The sequence below is a fragment of the Oratosquilla oratoria genome, chromosome 1 (assembly GCF_046742065.1).
Source record: "Oratosquilla oratoria isolate Oo_2021 chromosome 1, ASM4674206v1, whole genome shotgun sequence".
NCBI lineage: Eukaryota > Metazoa > Arthropoda > Malacostraca > Stomatopoda > Squillidae > Oratosquilla > Oratosquilla oratoria.
The window spans coordinates 132,804,971-132,827,470 of record NC_134777.1 but is presented as its reverse complement, the minus strand read 5'-3'; the positions used below and the strand labels follow the sequence as shown (position 1 = coordinate 132,827,470).

Genomic DNA, 22,500 nt, shown 5'->3' with positions numbered 1-22,500 from the left:
TCTTGCAGGACCACCTCATACCCGTCATTGGTCCCACTCATTTGAAGTAGCTCATAGTGATCAAAACACTCAACATGGTGGTCAACTGAAAAATAAATTTACATCAATACAGAGCTTTTTGAGCATGTAAAGACCTTTAGCTTCTTACAACAGCAGTGGTCTGGTTCAAAGATATATGATGGATCATGGACGAATAGTTTTTTGTTACTGAGGTTGTGAGCCCTGAGAAACCACTACATCCAGGAGCTAAGCTCACACTCCAAAGTTCAAAGTTATAGTGATTTGGAGGTACTGTATTTGGTTTAGGGAAAAAATGCTGATGATATCAATCTAACACAGCTATTGTTTAGTGAGGTCATTTTACAGATGTTAAGTGCCTCAATGAGACTACTAATTTTGCCAAAAGATGAACATTTCCCAACAGGTCAAAGGGAAGTAGAAAGAAAAATGGCAGAATATATTAACAGAAATTGTGATAACATCAATGTACAACTTGAGTTTGATACCAGATATTGAATCTTAGATATACCGTAATAGCTACATAGCCGGGGCAACTTATGATGCTCAGATATTGACAGAAGGTAGATTGCAGGCAGAAGAGAAAAATTACCCTCATGGATGCTACTTTTTGGGAGACTGGTTATTACTGCAGATGCTTGCTGTTGACCATCTTTCTTCAGCTACAGAATGATATACACACAACTTACAACAGGTAAAGTATTTCTTAACTTGTTGGCTTGCTTTTACTACCACACAAAAATGGCTTAATGGTGTATTTATTATTGCCAGGCTTATATTGTTTTGATTGGTGTTATAACATAGATATATATATATATTATTGTGTGTATGTGTATTTACCTCTGTTTAGTATACCTAGATTGGAACTGTGCTCATTGGATCTTGTCTTTGCCTCCATTCATTAAACTGCCATAAATTTTACGTTGTTGAATTATACTTTCATCCAATTCATTCCTTAAATCTATACTTCTTTGTGGAAAGCTATACTTCCTAATGTCTTTCAAACATGTGTGCTTTTGGAATAGTTTGGTTTGACCTTTTGACTTTCATCCCATAGCAACAAATCCTTTCAATTTTTTCTATAACTCTCTCTAATCTCAGTGTTATCATGTCACCTATCTCTCCTCACATCCAATGTGGGAAATCTGAGTTTTCTGTCTTTCCTCATGCATCTTGTCATTTAGTCTTGGGATCATCTTGGGTACCCTTTGTATTTTCTCAGTTTTTCTGATATATTTCTTTTGGGTTTGGTGACCACACCATCACACTGTGCATTCTAGTGTGGAATAAATCAGACTTTCACTGGTTTTCTTCATCATGTCTCCCTTCTGTATAATGAAAAGACACTATTTTTCAGCAGATTGTAGGTCTCTCCTCTTATTTTCTTTATATCATTTCCTGGGAGTAGATCATCCCTGATTATTAGTTTATTTGGATCAATTGTAGAATCCCCCCCCCCCACACACACACTTGGGGTGGGGGGAAATCTCCTCTTATAAGGGGGAAAAATCTCTCGGTCTATAGATTGATTATGGTTTATGATACATAAACTAAACAGACCTGACTTAACCTAACCTGACCTAATCTAACCTAACCTAAGATTCTGCAGTTGATTATGACTCATGATACACAACTTAATCTGACCTAACCAAACCTAACCTGACCTGGCCTGTGTTAGTTAGGATGGAGATTCTACAGTTGATCAGTTGGGGGGGGATAATTCTACAGTTGACCCATTCATTTCTCATTTATTTATTTGTTTATTAATATTTTATTTTATTTACTCTTTTTTACATTGGCCAGTTGTAAGATTTTACATTTCTTTGTATTAAAATACATATGTCCTTTCTTGCTCTAGTCAGGACCCAACAAGCATTGCTCCTTTCCTGTATACAATTAGGTGAATACACATACATACACAAATGCACACATTTGAATAAGTATCACACAAAAAACTATTAAGAAAAATGGAATCAATAAGTGGCATTAAAGGAAAATTATTGGAATGGATGGAAGATTTCTTGACTGGGAGAAAAATAAGGGCAGTAATTAGTGTCCCACAAAGTTTATTGGCTCCGATCATGTTTGCTATATATATAAATGACATGGATGAAGGTGTGGAATGTTATATGAACTTTTTTGCAGATGATGCAAAAATACTAAAGAAAGTAAGTACAGAGGAAGATTGTGAATCACTACAGAAAGACCTAGATAAAATCTGGAAATGGAATAAAAAATGGGAAGTGAACTTTAACATCAAGAAATGTAGTATAATGGAGTTTGGAAAAAGTAAAAAATAGAATATCGAGGAAAAATAAAATTGGCAAAGAAGTAATTATCAGCAAAGACATATCAATAAAATAGTCGGAGAAATCTTTGATTTACTAAGGCTGAAGAAAGTGGCTTTTGACTATTTGGATGAGGAAATGGTGAAGAGAATATTAGTTACACTGATAAGACCAAGATTGGAGTATGCTCAACACTGTGGACACCCATTACAAAAAAGAATATAAAGAACTTAGAAAGAATACAAAGAGAAACGAGAAAGATGTCACCAACACTCTCTAAATTGACATACAAACAAAGATTGTCCAAACTGGAACTACCAACCCTTGAACAAAGAGAAAGAGGAGATAGACTGGCCATTTACAGAATTATGAAAGGGATGGAAGTCCTCAACAGAGAAGATTTATTAAAGTGGGATAAAAGAAAAACAAGAAGACATGAAAAGAAACTCAAAAAGGATAGTTATAGAAGAGATCTGAAAAAGAATAGTTTCCCACACAGAGTGGTAGATGCCTGAAACAAATTGGATGAGGCAAAAGTGTGTGCAAAAACTATACAAGAATTTAAGAACAAACTAGGTGCTAAAAGATAAAAAGATGGGTCACTACAATTATAGCTCTCTTCCTGTATAATACAACTAGGTAAATACACACACACACACACACACACATCGGATTGACAGTGAAGATTAGAACTCTGGGGGATTTTTTTTTTTTTTTCCATGGGTTTCAATGATGAGGGAGTACCTATGTTGTATTAGTAGGGAAGGGGAAAGCACGTGGTGTAATGGGCAGGTGAAGAAAAAGGAGAAGGGGAGACATTATTGAGGAAAATGGAAGAAAATGAGGAAGGGGACGAACGGGCCCCAGACATCAGAAGGGGTGTCAACAAGAGGTGTGCAGATGACACAGACAAGGTCAAACAGGTGAGTAGAGCTATTAAAAGTAGAAATATAGATAATAGCAGCTCAATGGAAAGAGGAGATAATTACTTCTATGGATTTAATGAGGGAGGAGATGACAACCTCCCCCAACTAGTAAGTCTAGAGGAGAAACTAAAAAAAAATTAACAAAGCATGGGAGGTTAGGTTTAACCAACTAACACTAGTTACACAAAGAGTTGATAAACTGGAAGAACTAAAGAAGGAGAATCAAAACCTAACTAAAGAAATAGAAGAATTAAAAAGACAGTTAAGAGAAGTAAAGGATGAGAATGAGGAATTAAAGAGGAATAATAAAGAGAATAAAGAGTCCATAGCAAAAGAGGTAATTGGTTGGAAAAAAGTCCAAGAGAATAACAAAATTGAATTTAGAGATATAGTGAAACAACAGATGAAAGAACAAACTAAGGACACAGTTATTAAAGTGATGAGAGAGAAGGAAAATATAGTAAGAGACTTAGCAGATAAAAAGAAATGTATAATTATATTAGGAATGGAAGAGAAGCATAATCCAAATAGGACTACAAGAGTAAAGGAGGAGAAGGAAAAAGTAAACAAGGTATGAAAAATAGTTCAAGAAGATGAACAAGAAATTGAAGAACTATATATATTGGGAAAATACAATATAGACAAGACCAGACCAATTAAGGTTAAATTCAAGTCAAAAAAGACAGCAGAGAATGTCTTATCAAGAACAGGGAAACTAGCAAAAAGTGATCAGTATAATCAGGTATGGATAAAAAGATGAGTAAAAAGGAAAGAGGGGAAGGGAAAAAAAGAATAGAAGCTAAGGGAAAAAATGAGAACAGAACAGGGTCAGACAAAGAGAAATTCTATTGGAGAGTAGTGGATATGAAAGTGAGGAAAAGTGATCAGGTATGGATAAAAAGAGAGATGAATAAAGAGGAAAGAGAGGAAGAGAAAAAAAGAATAGCTAAGGCAAAAACGAGAACAGAGAGTAGTGGATATGAAAGTGAGGACATGGTTCATAGCAGATAAAAACAGAAGGGAAACGGAAAACGGGATGGAGGTAACAGAAAATTAAATGTTTTTTTCACAAATATATAGATGGCTTAGTAACAGGCTTGAAAGAAATCTCTGGGAAGAGATGACAGTGAAGGATGGAGACGACCTATGGGGAAATGTACTACTTTATATGATTATAGAACATACCATGACCCAATGGATACAAGAGAATACTAGGTATAGAAATGAGGAAGAACCTTCAAGACTGGACCAAATAATCACATCAGAACCTGAAATTATGGAAAAGATTGAATATAAGACACCAATAAGTAAAAGTGACCACATATTAGTTGAACTGGAACTAAATGAGGAAAAATACATGGGAAAAAACAAACAATATAGAAAGGGAAGATTGATGTATTGAAAATTAACTTTTGATAAAATAAGAGAATTAAAAAAAAAAAAAAAAAAAAGTAGATTGGGAGAGGATGCACAAGGAGGAAACAACAGTAGAAGAGAAATGGAAAATTTTGACACACAAGATTTATAAAGGAGTGGAAAAGTATGTCCCAAGACAAAAACAAGAAAAAGGGTACAGGTAGTTCTTGTTTTGTGCGTGTTCTGTTTGTGCGAATTCGCTAAGATGCGACATTAAAAATATTATAATTAAAATTGTGCGATCTGTTCGCTAAGATGTGATTTGCCCCAACCGCATTTCAAACAGTGCGCCAGATACGTAGTTCCGCTGCCTGCCGACAGGCGGCCGCTCCCGCTCCCAGTTCAATGTTTACAGCCCTCTCGTGTGTTTGCAGTCACAGCCAGTCCAGCCAGTTTACTCATTCGTCAAAATGGCCCCAAAACGTCCTTCATCTTCTCCTGGAACCAGCAGCGGCCCTCCAGCTAAGAAAATACAGCGCAAGTCACTCACTCTGGCTAAGAAAATGGAAATTTTGAGCCGGTATGACCAAGGACAAAAAACTTCGATCATATCCCATGCCTTGGGATTAGGGGAGAGCACACTGCGGCGCGTCCGAGACAATGCTGCAAAAATACGAGCAACTGTGGAAGCAGGTTCGTCTAGGACATTGCAGAGGGTAGCCTACAGCAGATCGTCGGCCATGGAGAGGATGGAAAAAATGCTGGCGAATTGGATTCAACACCAGAACAAGAACACTTTATTTACACATTAGTGTTACTTATAGGTTTAGAACGATACATTTTTAGAACATGTTCACTTTATTAGTCAAATAAATGTGTTTTTCGTTAAAAAAATGGAAGTTTTTTGGGTCAAAACCCGCATCCCCCCTATTATCCATTGTTTCTTATGGGGAAAATATGTTTTTTTTGTGCGATTTCAGTTTGTGCGAAGCCTGTAGGAACCCATATCTCGCACAAAACGAGAACTACCTGTATGTAAAATGTTGATACAACAAAAGATGTAGGGAGTTAAAAGACAAAAGGGATAAAGCTTGGATAAAATGGAAGAAATGCAAAAGACCTGAAAAATGGAAAATATAAACTAGTTATAGAAATCAATATGTACAAGTGCACAGATAAGAAAAGAGAAAATACAAAAAGGATGTCATAAAAAATGTAAAGATCAACCAAGACTATTTTATAGATTTGTGAACAACAAACTGAAAGACAAACAAGAATTAGTGAAACTACAAATAATTGAATACACAGAGGAAATAGAAATGGCAAAAATTATGAACAAGCATTATAAATCAGTGTTTATGAGGGAGAACATACAACACATAATGGAAGACTGCATTATACACAATCATGGACGCAAACAACACAACATACACTCTATAAAGGATTTGTGGGAAAACCCAGTTTCGGCTATGGCATTCCTTGGGGAGACGCGACTGCTCGGACAGACAGTCTAGGGAACGACAACAACAACAACTTAGAGATGTCGAGTGGGAGGAGAAAGTCCTCCCTATGAAAGAGATAGAAGTAACAAGGAAAGAAATAATGAATCACTTGAGTAATGTCGATGTCAGAAAATTGCATGCTCCAGATGAAATGGCAAACTGGATTTTGAGAGAATGCAGTTATGAACTAACAGACAAAATATATAGTCTAATGAGCAGTTCATTGAAAGAATGAAAAGTTCCAGAAGATTGGAAAAGAGCAAATATAGTACCAATATATAAAGGGGGAAACAAGAAAGACCCTACTAACTATAGACCAGTCTCTCTTACAAGTATGGTAGCTAAAATTTGTGAAAGAATGATCAAAATTAGATGGGTAAGACATTTGGGAAAAAAAAAAAACTAAATCCAAGGCAATTTGGATTTAGACAAGGAAGATCATGTGTTACAAACTTGATGTGTTTCTATTCAAGAATAATTGATATAATACAAGAAAGAGATGGATGTACTGATTGTGCATTTCTAGACCTGAAGAAAGCTTTTTGATAAGGTGCCACATAAGAAATTGCTAAAGAAATTAGAAACTGCAGGAGGAATACAGGGCAAACTACTTGGGTGGATGGAAGACTTCTTGCATGAAAGAAAAGTGAGAGTGGTGATAAGAGACAAACATTCTAATTGGGATGAAGTGATTAGTGGAGTTCCACAAGGAACAGTACTGGCCCCAATAATGTTTGCTATATATATTAATGATATGGATGAAGGAATTGAAAATTACACGAGCTTCTTTGCGGACAATGCAAAACTGCTGAAGAAAGTGAACACTGTAGAAGATTGTGAGTTGCTGCAGAGTGATTTCAATAAAATATGGGAGTGGAGTAGGAAGTGGGAGAAGGAATTCAATATTAAGAAGTGTAGTATAATGGAGTTTGGAAGAAGCAAAAAAAAAAAATAGTGGGATCATATAAATTGGGAGAGGAAGAAATTAAAAAAATGGAAAATGAGAAGGACCTGGAAGTCATTATTATGAATGATATGTCCCCTGAGAAACATATAAAAAAAACATTTGGAGAAACTTTTAATTGAATAAGAATAATCAAAGTTGCATTTACATACCTGGACAAAGAAATGAAGAAAATACTAGTCACTTTGATAAGACCAAGATTGGAGTATGCAGCAATGATGTGGTCACCAAGTACAAAAAATATATATAACAAAACTTGAAAGAATACAAAGAGCAATTACGAAATTGGCACCAACGCTCTCAGATCATATGAAGAGAGACTGGCAAAACTTGAGCTACAAACATTAGAGCAAAGAAGAGAGAGAGGAGACTTGATAACTATAGAATCATGAAAGGCATAGAAATTATTGATAGAGAGGATCTAATACAATGGGATAGTAGAGATACAAGAGGACATGGAAAGAAAATAAAAAAAGACAATTATAGAAGAGACCTGAAAAAGAACAACTTTCCCCACAGGATAATAGAAGTTTGGAACAAGTTAGATGAAAATGTGGTGTGTGCAAAAATTATACACAAATTTAAAAACTGTCTAGATCAGGGGTTCTCAGCCTTACTTGGCCCATTCACCCCTTTCACCATTTGTCAGAATGTCATTCCCCCCCCTCCTTTCCAAGATTGTCTGTTTCAAAAGGTGCATTCTTAATAATATGCAAATATTACTAAAAACCCTTTTATTTTTTCCAAATTAGTATATATTTTTCCCAAATTAGTATAAATCCAGCCCAGGTGACAGGCCAGATAGGCCAAAACCTATAATTGCTTTCCTCACCCCGTAAGCTGACTGTGGTCACAAATCACCCCCAGAAATCCCAAAATTCCCCCCTGGGGGTGAATTTCACCCCTAATGAGAACCCCTGGTCTAGATAAAATGAGGTATGAAGATGGGACACCTTAAGCATAGATCCCCTTCCTGTAAAATACAACTAGGTAAATACATATACACACATATTAACAAAATAGTTTGAGAAACCTACAATTTACTAAAATCAATAAAGGTAAATGAGATGGATGAGGTAATAGTAAAGAAAATATTAGTCACACTAATAAGACCAAGATTGGAGTATGCTGCAACACTGGACATCCAGCACAAAAAAGAATATAAATTAGAAACAATCCAAAGAGCAATGACAAAAATGGCACCAACACTTTCAAAATTGACATACGAACAAAGATTGTCCAAATTGGATCTACTGGCCATTTACAGAATCATAAAAGGCATGGATGTCCTTGACAGAGAAGATTGATTAAAATGGGACAAAAGAAAAACAAAATATGAAAAGAAACTAAAAAAGGATGTTATAGAAGAGGTCTGAAAAAAATAGTTTCCCACACATAGTGGTGGATGTCTGGAACAAATTGGACAAAGCAATGGTATGTGCAAAAACCATACAAGAATTTAAGAACAAACTAGATACTGAAAGATACAAAAACGGGTCACCACGAGCATAGCTCCCTTCCCGTAAAATACAACCAGGTAAATACATCAGCAGGATTGTAGGGAAGATGTATAAACTGCTGCAGAAGATGAAAGTGGCTTTTCACTATATAGATGAAGAGATAATGAAAAAACTTATCAAAACCCTGATCCATCCAAGATTGGAATACGTGTCAGTGGTATGGTCCCCACACAGAGTGAAGGATATAAACAAGAAAAGAGAATATAAAGGGCAGCAACCAAATTGGATCCCAGCTTAGCAGATAAACCATACAAAGAAAGACTAAAAGCACTGGGTCTGCCAACTTCGAAAAATCAAAGAGAAAGGGGTGGTATGATCACAGTATTCTGGTCAATAAATGTGATAGATTACATCAACAGAAGAGATCTCTTGATTGAGGATGGGAGGGCTTTAAGAGGTCAGGAGAACAAGTTAAGAAGAACCACATGTCCAAAGGATGTGAAGAACTACATTTTTCCATATAGATGCAAAAATACTTGGAATAGCTTGAACAGTGCATGAATTCAAATTTGAATATGATAATTGAAAATCAAGGAGGTAGAATAAGTTGGAACTGTGCATAAATTTGAGTGTAGGTATGATCAATTGGAGAGTAGGAGATGAGGCCCAGCAAGTGTTGCTCCGTTGCTGTATACTAGCAGACCAAGGCAAGCACCCACCCCACTCCTATTTGTCACTCATTTGTTTCCTTTCCATCTTAGCTCCTCTTGGATGAAGGGTCATCCCAGTGTTTGGCCACTGCCTGGATTAGAAGCAATGCTGGGGTATTGACTATATACATATACCAAAGGGAGGTAGCCAGAAAACAAAGGCATAAAATCCACTCCCACCCATTCCATCCCCACATACTCCTCCCATCCACCCCCTCCCTCCCTCTTATCTTGGCTCCAGGATGATTGGTCATCCCTGCATCTTGACCACTGCCCTGGGCAGTGTAATGCTTTAGGGGCTGTTTTGGGACCCCCATATGGACATGTGTTTGTGTTAGAGTAAAATCTCTACTCATATAGGAATGATGATACTTTGTACTATGACTGTCCCTACTTTATGCTCTTACTTGAAACTGGCCTTTACCATTTTTGTGACTTTATTTCATCCTATCTTGTGGTAGTGGGCGGAGACTTGCCACCATGTTTCTCATGTGTGTCATAAAAGCCAACTATGTGACAGTGATGGGGCTAGGGATCCTTCTCTCTGTATGTTTATCCTATGAGAAGTCAAGGCATAAGAAGGTCTTGGAAGACTCCAACACAGCCCTAATAACTAGGTCATTAAATCTGTGTGGTTGTGGGACATATGAGAGTAAAAGCAAAGAGACTGGCAGTTTGTGAATTGGAAGATGGCTGTGTTAGCATTAAGTGAAAGTAAGTTGAAAGGGAGTAATGATTTTGAATTTGGGAGTGCAGTGGGAGGGTGTTGGGAAAGAGTGTATTGGGAGTGATGAGGGGGTGAGGGAGGGAAGGAGTGGCTCTATTGGTAAGTCATGATATAGGAAAGGGTGTGGTGGAGTGGAGGAAAGTTTCTTCAAAGTATATGTAGGTAAGGTGAAATTGGGGTGGGAGATGTGGGCTTTTGCAAGTGTATATAGTCTTGGTAGTGAGAAAAATCAAGAGGAAAGGGAGGCTTTTATGGATAGCTTTAAAGTGTTTAGAGATTTGGTAGGAATGTAAATGTAGAAGTGTTGTGGGATCTTGATGTAGGGGATGAATCAATAGATGGAGTAGTCAGAAGGATTGGGGTGCTAGGTAAGAATCTTAGTGAAGAGATGATGTTTTTTGAAAGGTTGTTGTTGTCGTTCCCTAGACTGTCTGTCCGAGCAGTCCCGTCTCCCCAAGGAAGGCCACAGCCGAGACTGGGTTTTCCCACAAATCCTTTATAGAGTGTATGTTGTGTTGTTTGCGTGCATGATTGTGTATAATGCAGTCTTCCATTATGTGTTGTATGGTATGGGGTGAAGTGTTACATCCTGGGCAGCTGTTCACAACACGGTCGTCCAGCCTCCTCTGGTAGCTTAGAAGTGCTGGGTGGTGACCGCATCGCAGTCTGGCCAAGTGGACTCTGTCCTTACGTGGGAGAGAGGATTCAGAAGGGTGGATATCAGGGGGTCTGGCATGCAGCAGTGTGTTGTCTTTCAGTGTGTTAATGGAGCGGTGAGTGATATGATTATGAATATGTTTCCGGAGGCTGGTATTTGGTGGTTGTGGAGGAAGAGAAGAGAGTATCTTTGTGTAATAAAGGTCTTTGGGTGTAGTTTTAATGTTTCTTGGTGTGTGTGGGTGTTCTGCTATGTAGTGTAACGGGTGTGATGTGTTTGTGGTGGCTGCAGCAAGTGTTTGTGTGCCTCTCATGTCGAGGTGTTCCTTGACTTTGAGGACTTTTGTTTCATGGTGTAAATGGTCTGTAGGTGATGTATTTGTGCAGCCTGTAATTGTTTTTAGGGCTTTGTTTTGTATGATTTGAAGGGTGTTGTGGTGTGTCTCACTGAGATTAGGAGCCCATGCAGGACTCGCATAATTCATCACTGAGCGTATACATTGTTTGTATATTGTTATATTAGTTTCTTTGTTTTGTCCAAATGTTGTTCCAGTGATTGACTTAAGTGCGTTAAGTCTAGGTGTGCATTTGTTTTTTATGTTTGTGAGGTGTTGTTTGAAAGACATGGATGTATCGTATGTTACACCAAGAATTTTCGGTGTGTTTGTGTGTGGTATTAGAGTGTTGTTGATGTAGAGATGAGGTATGTATTTGTGTTCTTTTGTCCAGTTGAAAGGTAGTTGATGATGCTCAATCGCATCATCAACTAAATGTGAAGGAGGGTAGAGAGGGAAAGGTAGTTGCAGTGGGAAGTGCAAAGAAAATGAGTGATGAGTGAGGAAAATGCAGGAGAAATAGGGAAAGATGAAGTGAAAGCAGCTGCTAAGATGATGAGAGCAGGGCACCTGGGTTGGATGGATGCCATGCAGAATGTCTGAAGAAAAGAGGTACAGTTGTGGTGGACTGGCTGGTGAGGTTATTTAATGTTTGTTTAAGAGAGGGTAGAGTGCCAGAGGACTGGAGGAGTGCCTGTATAGTTCTGCTTTACAAGGGAAAGGGGGACAAGTGTGAGTGTTGTAGTTTCAGAGGGATGAGCTTGTTTAGTGTAATTGGGAAGGCTTATGGGAGGGTCTTGATTGAAAGGATTAGGAGAGGAACAGAGGGAGTAATTGGTGAGGAATAGTGTGGATTTAGGACAGGTAGGGGTTGTGTAGATCAGATTTCTGTGGTAAGACAGATATGTGAAAAAGCTATAAGAAAAGGTAAGGATGTTTTTTTGGACTTTTATGGATCTGGAAAAGGCTTATGACAGGGTAGACAGGAAGGGACTGTGGGAGGTACTGCAGATATATGGGATAGGAGGAAAGCTGTTAAGAGCTGCCAAGAGTTTTTATGAGAGTAGTAGAGCATGTGTTAGGATTAGAAATGGAGAGAGTGAATGGTTTGAGGTAAAGGTGGGACGTAGCCCAAAGGGATTTCTCCCCATCTTCTTTTCTGCATGAAGGGACGGAGAGTGGGGGTCGCCGAATTTATGAAGTGGCCTTGCTGTGGATGTGCTGTGTCTTGCGACACTGCTTCTGACTCAGGGCAGTGGACAGGATGCAGGTATGACCCATCATCCAGGAGGTGCCAAGATAAGAGGGAGGGAGGAAGGTGGAATGTGTTGGGAATGGAATGGGTGGGAGTGGTTTCTATGCCTTTTTCTTTTTGGCTACCCCCCCATGTAAGGGGGAAAAAGCCTTTGGTATATGTATGTAGTTGGTGATAGTAAACATTATACCGGTATATATAATTGTAGTATACAGGAAAGGAGCAGTGCTCGTTGGGTCCCATCTCCTATTCTCTATTTTTTTTTATCATACCAAGCCTCAAATTCTTGTATAGTATTAACTTAATCTATATCCTTGATTTCCAATGATCATATTTAGATTTGAACATGTATATTGCTTGAGCTTGGGCTATATCACTTCCTAAGCTATTGCAAGTATTCATGCATCTATATGGAAAACTTTATTTCTTCACATCCTTTGGACATGTAGTTTTTCTTAATTTATTCCCATGACCTCCTAAAGCCCTCCCATCTTTAAGAAGAGAGTCAAACACAAGTATACATTGGAAAGGGTGGTGGACAGGAGGTTGGTTAATAGAGTATTGAAGGAGAATGTAAGTTGAAAGGGAGGAGGAAGGAGAGATTTCTGAATGTTCATATTTTCAGGGGAGAGAGTGGGAGAGTGTCAGATGATTGTTTTGGTAGAAGGGAAATTTGAAAGTGGAGGAAAAGGGTGGGAAGTAGAAAGGTGTTGAGAGTTAAATTGAAGGAGAAGGAAAAGGAGAAAGAATATATATATATATATATATATGCTTCTAGGGCACAGGTTTTCACGTAAACAATTCTGATTGAAGTCAACTGCGCTAATAGCTTTGGCTATTTTGAGATCCATGTTCTTCAGTTTGAAGAATACCTTTTTGTTTCCGTAGTTCAAAGTATGAACAAAATCATTCATGATGTCAATCCCATGGATGAGGAGGTATAGAGATTGGCGCTGATGAATGCCGAAAAATATATTAATACTCTGTAAAAGTACAAAAAGCTGTTGACACTGACACCGAAAACTTAAGTTTTTTCGCCTCTTACACAGGCTTCTTCAGGGTGAGAACTACAACTTCAATGGCAATAAGGTCAACTTTCAATGAAGAGTACACAAAGAATGATGCATCATGGCTGACTGGCACATTTTATGAAGCAGGGTAATTTGGGAAGTAGGAGAGGTCACCGAAGTTCCCTAGGTCAGGTTACTGGGAGAAGGGAAGGTCCTAGTTGAGGTCACCAGGGGAAGGCAAGGTCCCAGGAAGTCTCTAGGCGAGGTCACAAGGGAAGGCGGTAACGAAGGAAGACTAGGTGAGATCACTGGGTGAAATAGGTGAGGTTGAAAGGAGTCCCTGGGTGAGGTCACTAGGAGGAATAGGGAAGGTCATCATTCTTGTCACAGACTGCATAGAGGAAGCTCTAGTTTGGCTTCTAGTTCTTGGTCCTGTGTGATGGGGGTATTGGTGTTACTGAGGGTCCTGGCAACCACTATGTTCCTGAGAGGGTTCAGGATCATGTTGTCTATGAGATCGTTGGTGGGCAAGGTGTTCCTGGGGGCAGGCTGATGGAAGGATGAACTCTGCGGCTTGTTGTATATTGATGGAGGGCTGTTGAGTTGTAATAGCTACAGCTTCAGCGATCTGCAATCTTTTAAAACTTATTTCTTTGTGGAGTATAATAGTGTTGTATATTAAAGTGTTCATTGGGGGCTTCATGTCACGGTGGTCAATGTAGTGTTGGAGCCTTGGTTTCAGTGGTGTTGGAGACGTCTTCATAGTGTAGTGGGGGTTCTCCTAATGTAGAAAAAGGAGCCGTCACAGCGGCCCTCCTGGCATATGAACTTGTAAACTACGTTGGTAGAAGCCTCCTTCGGTATCTTTGGTGTGGTGCTATTTTTCATGATTAGGGATCTGGTCAGATTAGCCTTGCAGAAAATTCTAACATTAATAGACCTTATAGCCATCATAGTTGTAGTTCTCACCCTGAAGAAGCCTCTGTAAGAGACAAAAAATCTTAAGTTTTCAGTGTCAGTGTCAACAGCTTTTTGTACTGTTACATAGTATTATTATATATTCCGGCATTCATCAGCGTCTATCTCTACACCTTATCCATGGGATTGACATCATGAATGATTTTGTTCATACTTTGAACTATGGAAACAAAAAGGTATTCTTCAAACTGAAGAATGTGGATCTCAAAATAGCCAAAGCTATTAGTGCAATTGACTTTAATCAGGATATATATATATATAAAATATATATATATTATTATATATATATATATATATATATATATATTATATATATATATATATAATATATATATATATATATATATACACCTGTGTGTGTGTAGACTGAATATCCCACTACTGGAGAAAAGAAAGAAATATATACCAAGAGCTTGGAGGTAACCAAATCAAAGGCATATACCTACACCCACCCATTCCACTCCCATCCACCACCCTTTCCCCCCTCTCATCTTAGCTCTGGGTCAGAAGCAATGTAGCATGACACTACATCCACAGCAAGGCCACTTCACTTAATCTGCTCGGACAGACAGTCTAGGGAACGACAACAACAACAACAACAACAACAACAACTTAATCTGTGACCCCCCCTCTCTGTCTTCTCATGCAGAAAAAAAGATGGGGAGAAATCCCTTTGGGATGCATCAAAATATCATTGACACACAAACATCCCCAAACTCCCCACCTCCTGCCTCTCCCTTCCTTGCATAACATTATCACTGGTACACAGTCACTCTACTTCTCAATGCACTTTTGTTAGCAATCAGCAAGTGCCTGTGCATGGCCATCCAGAGCACAGTGTGTCACTCGCATCTCTGTTGCCACAATGGAATCAACAAATCCATCTCCTAACCATGCTGATATCAACTGCCTCAGCTCTGTAAATGTCCTGTAATTGCCAATGAATCTTGGTTGGCTTCACTTCTGTGTGGAAGAATTGAGTGATGCATCTCTGCTTCTGACACACATCCACGACAGGGTTACTTTATTAGACTGTCACACCATCAATATCTGCAACAGAGAAATGAAAGGTTAAGGTTATGAGTGCAAAGGTTCAGTTGTTATAACAATACCATAAACAATCCCCTCAGATCTGAATTACCCTTGTGTGTTTTTACCTAGTTGTATTTTATGGGATGAGAGCTATGCTCGTAGTGACCCATTTTTGTATCTCTCCGCATCCAGTTCTTAAAATCTTTAATAGTTTTGGCACTCACTGTTTCTCTATTTAGTATAGTGTATATATATATATATATATATATTATAAGAAAAGATGAAGTGAAGGAAGTTGTTAAGATGATGAGAGCAGGTAAGGCACCTGGGTTGGATGGATGTCATGCAGAATGTTTGAATAAAGGAGGTACAGTGATGGTAGACTGGCTGGTGAGGTTATTTAATGTTTGTTTAAGAGTGGGTAGAGTATCATAGGACTGGAGGAGTTCCTGTTTAGTTCCACTTTACAAGGGAAAAGGGGACAAGTATGAGTGTAGTAGTTTCAGAGGGATGAGCTTGTTAAGTGTAGTTGGGAAGGCTTATGGGAGTATCTTGATTGAGAGGATTAGGAAAGGAACAGAGGGAGTAATTGGTAAGGAATAGTGTGGGTTTAGGAAAGGTAGGGGTTGCATAGATCAGATTTATGTGGTAAGACAGATATGTGAGAAAGCTGTAGGAAAAGGTAAGGATGTTTTTTTGGACTTTTATGGATCTGGAAAAGGCTTATGACAGGATAGATAGGAAGGGACTGTGGGAGGTATTGTAGATATATGGGATAGGAGGAAAGCTTTTAAGAGCAGTCAAGATTTTTTACAAGAGTAGTAGAAGTTGTGTTAGGATTAGAAATGGAGTGAGTGGTTTGTGGTAAAGGTGGGACTTTGTCAGGGATGTGTTATGTCACCCTGGCTGTTCAATCTATACATGGATGGGGTGGTGTGATAGTTAGTGGGTAAGGGATTGGAGATGGTTAAAGAAAATGGAGAAGAATGGGAGATAAGCCAGCTGTTGTTTGCTGACGACACTGTGCTTGTAGTGGGATCAGAGGAGAGATTGAGGAAGTTAGTGATAGAGTTTGGGAAGGTGTGCAAAAGAAGGAAGTTGAAGATGAATGTGGGTAAAAGTAAAGTGATGAGATGTACAAGGGGAAAAAGTGGGAGCAGACTGGAAGCAAGTATTAAAGGAGAGGAATTGGAGGAAGTGGATACTTTAAGAAACTTGAGTGCCATTGTGGCAGGAAAGGGAGGAGTGGTGGTTGAGGTAGAATGTAGTTTGAGAGAAGCAAGTAAATGCCTTGGTGGATTAAAAAGTGTAACGAGAAATAGACACTTGTAAATGGATGCTAAGAGGAGATTGTATGAAGGAGTGATTGTGCCAACAGCACTGTATGGGGCAGAAACATGGAACATAAGAGAGAAGGAGTTTGAATGTGTTTGAGATGAGGTGCCTGAGAAGTATGATAGGGGTTACTAGGCTGGATATAGTGAAAAATGAGGATGTGAAGAGGAGAACGGGGGTGGAAAGGTAGTTGGGAGATAGGGTTGATGAAAGAGTATTGGGATAGTTTGGACACATGGAAAGGATGAGTGAAGAAAGACTAGTAAAAGAGGTGTGGAAAGCAGAGGTGGAAGGAGTGAACATGAAGGGTCGACCTAGGATGAGGTGGATGGATGGGGTAAAAAAGGGCATTGGGAAAGAGGGGAATGTCTGTTGAGGAAGGACAGGAGAGGATGAAAGATAGGGGTGAATGGAGAATGGTTGTGTAAGGATGATGCTGTGATGCATGAGGTGGAGTGAGTGGCGGATGGGGGTGAGGGAGTATGTGTGAGAAATGAATTGATGCAATCTGTAGGGATTTCTTCCTGTCTTCTCCTTTTCCGCATGAGGGTACAGAGATGGGGGGGCACTGATTTAATTAAGTGACCTTACTGTGTCTTATGACATTGTTTCTGACCTAAGGCAGTGGACAAGATGCAGGGATGACCCGTCATGCAGAAGCCAAGATAATGGGGAGGGAAGTGGAGTATGTTGGGGATGGAATGGATGGGAGTGGATTGTATGCATTTGTATTTTGGCTACCTCCCTTGTAAGGGGAAAAAGCCTTTGGTATATGGATGGTATATATATTTATATGGATGTGTATGTAACACAAGTGGGAGTAGGAAACACAGAAGTCATAGTCTGAGTTTATTCCTGACAAGTTTTGCAGGTATGCTTTCTCAAAGGAATGGTGTACAGAATGGGTTGTAGGCATTTATACACAAGGAAGGCCCCACTACCTCCCCACATTGGCAGTGTTAGTGACAAGTATGGAAATCACCAAATGATATTTATTATTTAGAAGATAGTAATGATTAATTAACAAAAGAGAGAGGGGTGGGTGGACTGCATGTACCTGGACCTAGAAAAAGCATTTGATAATGTACCTCACAGTTGACTTATTTGGAAATTGGAGTTTGTTGGAGGACTGAGATGCAAACTGTTAGAATGGATTAAAGATTTTTTTAAAGAAAGATACGTGAGGGCAATAGTAAAGGACTAGATGTCAAGCTGGAGAGCAGTATTGAGTGAAGTACCACAAGGTTCAGTGCTTGCACCAATAATGTTTCTCGTCAATGTTAATAATGTGATGGAAGGAACAACAAACTATGCCAACATGTTTGTAGATGATGCAAAAATCATAAGAATGAAAAATGAGGACAGTAGAATATTGCAAAATTATATAGATGCTATTTTTGCATTGATCCAAGAATGGGAAATGAAGTTCAATATCAAGGAATACAAAGTACTGGAAATGGGCAATAGTGGCTAAAGGCCATCCTTAAACTATTCCTTGGGAAGCAAACACGTTACAAAAGAGGAGAAAGACTTGGGAGTGTCACCTGACAGAGCAGGAAGACTGTGGGAGACATGTGGACTACTGCAGAAGATTAAAGCGACATTCCATAATATGGATGAAGAGATGATGAAAAAACTCGTTAAAACCCTGATACATCCAAGACTGGATTATGCCTCAGTAGTATAATCTCCACACAGAGTGAAGGATGTAAGCAAGATTAAGGGAATGAAAAGGGCAGCAACCAAACTGGTCCCCAGCCTGGGAAATAGGTGACATGAGTTCAGTGTTGAGGTCACTAAAGGAGATAGTTTGCATTGATGGAAGAGATCAGATTAAAGATGGGAGACCTTTAAGAGGTCATGGAAATAGATTAAGAAAGACTACATGTCGATAGGATGTGAAGAAGTACAGTGTTCTGTATAGATATATGTGGATGTGGAATAGCTTAGAAGGTGATATAGTTCAAGCGCAAACAATACATGAGTTTAAATCTAAATATGATAATTGGAAACCAAATATTAAGTTGAAACTGCACATGAATTTGAGTCTAGGTACAATAGAAAATTAGAGAATAGGAGCCAGGACCCAAAGAGCACTGCTCTTTTCCTGTATGCTACAATTAGATAAATACCAAGGACTTTTTCCCCTAACAAGGGAGGTGGCTAAAGTCAAAGGAACAAATCCACTGCCATCCATTTCATCCCACATACTCCACTCCCATTCACCACCCCTCCCTCCCTCTTTTGTTGGTTCCTCCTGGATGAAGGGTCATTCCTGTATCTTGCCCACTACCCTGGTTCAGAAGCAATGCAACTAATAAATATAACAATAATAGTAATAATGACAATGCCAATTGTAATCATGATAATAATAATGATAATGATAGTAATAACAATAATAGTAGTAGTAGTAGTAATAATAATAATGATAAATGTGAAAAAGGACATAATGTGTAAATGGTAATAATGGAGGATTTGAGTAGAGGATGTGTGACTTGATGGCATGTGAAATAAACAAAAATATGGTAGCACGATATATGAATTTTGAAAATCAATTTTTTTTCTTAGTTTGTTAATTATTATTACTATCTTCTAAACAATGAATATATCATTGGTGGTTTCCACATTTGTTCCCAACTCTGGCAACACAGGAAGGTAGTAAGGTCATCCTCATGTATAAATGCCTACAATCAATTTTGTACACCATTCCTTTGAGAAAGCATACCTGTAGAACTAGTAAGGAATAAACTCAGACTAAGACTCGTGTTTTCTACTACTTACATTAAGCTGTTAGAATGTCTCACTCAACATATATATATATATATATATATATATGAGTGGCAGGGTGGTGAGATAAACACCGAGAACCATTAAGCTGTCCAAAATGTCCGGCTGGATGATCTTACAGGAGCTGAAGGGTACGAGAGGGAGGGAGGGGGTGGGTTAAGGAAGGAACGCGGAATGATGTAAGATATATAATTGTTGATTTCCCGATTATGTTTGTACACTCTGAAGAAGCTCTGTTAAGAGCGAAACGTCAGTTAATAAAACTTCAACGGTTCTCGGTGTTTATCTCACCACCCTGCCACTCATTTTGTCGTCCATTCCTCAACATATATATATATATATATATATATATATATATGTACATATATGCAAACTGAGTTAAACACCACAGCATTATCACAATTATTAATTTTCTTTCTAATGTTTTCAATCCTCACTAGTTCTGATTTTGGGAGGATGAGCATAAACGACTTAAGGGAGTCATTCTGAAAAGTAATAAATTACAAATCAACACAACACAATCGAACAGGCACGGAACAACTACATTTTCACAAAATGTAGTTGATCTGTGCCTGTTTGATTGTGTTGTGTTGATTTGTAATTTATTATTTTGAGAATGACTCCTTGAAGTCGAAACGTCAACTTGTGTGTTATTAAAATGGATAACTTTGGACAGCTCGTTTATGCTCATCCTCCCAAAGTCAGAACTATAGTGAGGAGAATTGAAAACATTAGAAAGAAAATTAATAATTGTGATAATGCTGTGGTGTTTAACTCAGTTTGCATTAAAGAGAACCTGTGCCCCAAGTATAATATATATATATATATATATATATATATACATACGTATGCATACATATTTTGCAGTAATTCACAAGGCACACATGAAAAATAATTTGCAGAAAAAAAAACACTGAGAAATAAGAAACTTAGTCCGAACGTTTTTGTCTATTAAAGACATTATCAAGGAATACAAAGTGACAGAGACATAGGTGCATATATATACATAAATTAGTAGGGAACATGGTAAAGACACACAAGATGCTTTATAACCAGGTTGAGAAGTGTTTACATTTAAGGACATTTGATCATGTGATGTTAAATCACCCAGAAAGGAAAGTATTTCACAAAAAGAACCTTCTGGTTCTTCCTTACAGTGAGAAATTTGTTGGATTGCCTAATATTCTCAAATATTTCAATATCAACTTGGTTTTTATAAACAACAATGCTATAAAAAGTAAGTTAATCAATAATTCACCTGATGTAAATAAAGGTTGTGTTTATTCCAAGCCTTCAATCTAACAAATTTTATATTGGCCAAACTGGGAAAGACATACAGACAAGGATAAATCAACAGAAGTGTAGTGTAAGGAGTGGGCAAATTTCCAGTGGCCTTTTTGTTCATGTAAGAGACAACAACCATCCTATTGATTGGGATAACTCTAAGAAAATAATTTCTTGTAGGTCTTTATTAGAAGGAAATATTATCCAATCCAGTCATATTAAGCATACCTTTGATGAAAATATTAATTTAAGTTTAGGTTTATATAAACTTGAAGATATTATTATTAAGAATATGGTTAAAAATGCTCCAAGTGCTACCACGCCTGGGTGATGTAACGTCACATGATCAAATGTCCTTAAATGTAAACACTTCTCAACCTGGTTATGAAGCATCTTGTGTGTCCTTACCATGTTCCCTACTACTTTATGTATACAAATATAGTTAGTTAAGGTTTCTTCAACAAAATAAATTACAATTTATACATATATACAAAATTTTTACAAAATTGATTGTTGAAAAAAATATATATATACATATATATATATATATATATATGTATATATATATGTATATGTGTATATTTATATATATTACATATATATATATATATACATATATATATATATATATATATGTATATATATATGTATATGTGTATATTTATATAAATATGTGTATATATGCTAAGAGGAGACTGTATGAAGGAGTGATTGTGCCAACAGCACTGTATGGAGCAGAAACATGGAACATAAGAGAGGAAGAGAGAAGGAACTTGAATGTGTTTGAGATGAAATGTCTGAGAAGTATGATGGGGGTTACTAGGCTAGATAGAGTGAGAAATGAGGAAGTGAGGAGGAGAACAGGGGTGGAAAGGGAGCTGGGAGATACGGTGGATGAAAGAGTATTAGGATGGTTTGGACACATGGAAAGAATGAGTGAAGAAACACTTGTAAAGGAGGTATGGAAGGCAGATGTGGAGGGAGTGAACATGAGGGGACGTCCTAGGATGAGATGGATGGATGGGGTGAAGGGGGCTTTGGGGAAGAGGGGAATGTCTGTTGAGGAAGGACGGGAGAGGACAGAAGACAGAGGTGAATGGAGAATGGTTGTATATGGAAGATGTTGTGATGCATGAGGTGTGAGGTAGTGTGTGTGAGCAAAATTTTTTGACGCAGCCCGAAGGGATTTCTCCCCGTCCTCTCCTTTATATGGGGGGATGGAGAGGGGGGGTCGCCGATTTAATGAAGCGGCCTTGCTGTGGATGTGCTGTGTCCTGCGACACTACTTTGACCCAGGGCAGTGGACAGGGTGCAGGGATGACCCGTCATCTAGGAGGTGCTAAGATGGGAGGGAGGGTGGAGGGGTGTGGAGTGTTTTCAGGGATGGAATGGGTGGGAATGTTTTTGTGCCTTGTCCTTTTTGGCTACCTCCCTGGTAAGGGGGAAAAAGCCTTGGTATATGTATGTATATATGTATATATATAAATATGTGTATATATGTATATATACTGTATATATATATTTTTTCAACAATCAATTTTGTAAAAATTGTGTATAAATTGTAATTTATTTTGTTGAATAAACCTTAACTAACTATATATATATATATATATATATATATATATATATATATATATATATATATAAATATGTAAATATATATACATATGTAAATATATGTATATATTTATATGTATAAATATATATATATATATATACATGTACATATATGTAAATATATACATATATATGTAAATATACACATGTATATATATATGTAAATATACACATGTATATATATATGTATATATGTATATATATATATATATATGTATGTATATATATATATGTATATATATATATGTATATATATATA

At 37.8% G+C, this 22,500-nt stretch overlaps 1 protein-coding gene across 4 annotated transcripts in view; it reads left to right on the top strand.

The window, feature by feature from the left end:
* The window catches only part of LOC143027173 (3'-5' ssDNA/RNA exonuclease TatD), a 137,535-nt gene that overhangs the window by 28,738 nt on the left and 86,297 nt on the right, over window positions 1–22,500 (top strand). The window contains exon 2 of one of the 4 annotated variants that reach the window (XM_076188290.1): window positions 593–712. The exons of the other annotated variants lie outside the window; for them this stretch is intronic. Within the exon in view, the coding sequence (XP_076044405.1) occupies window positions 688–712 (25 nt within the window). The 5' untranslated portion in view covers window positions 593–687. The remainder of the gene's footprint in view (window positions 1–592; window positions 713–22,500) is intronic. 4 annotated transcript variants of the gene reach the window in all.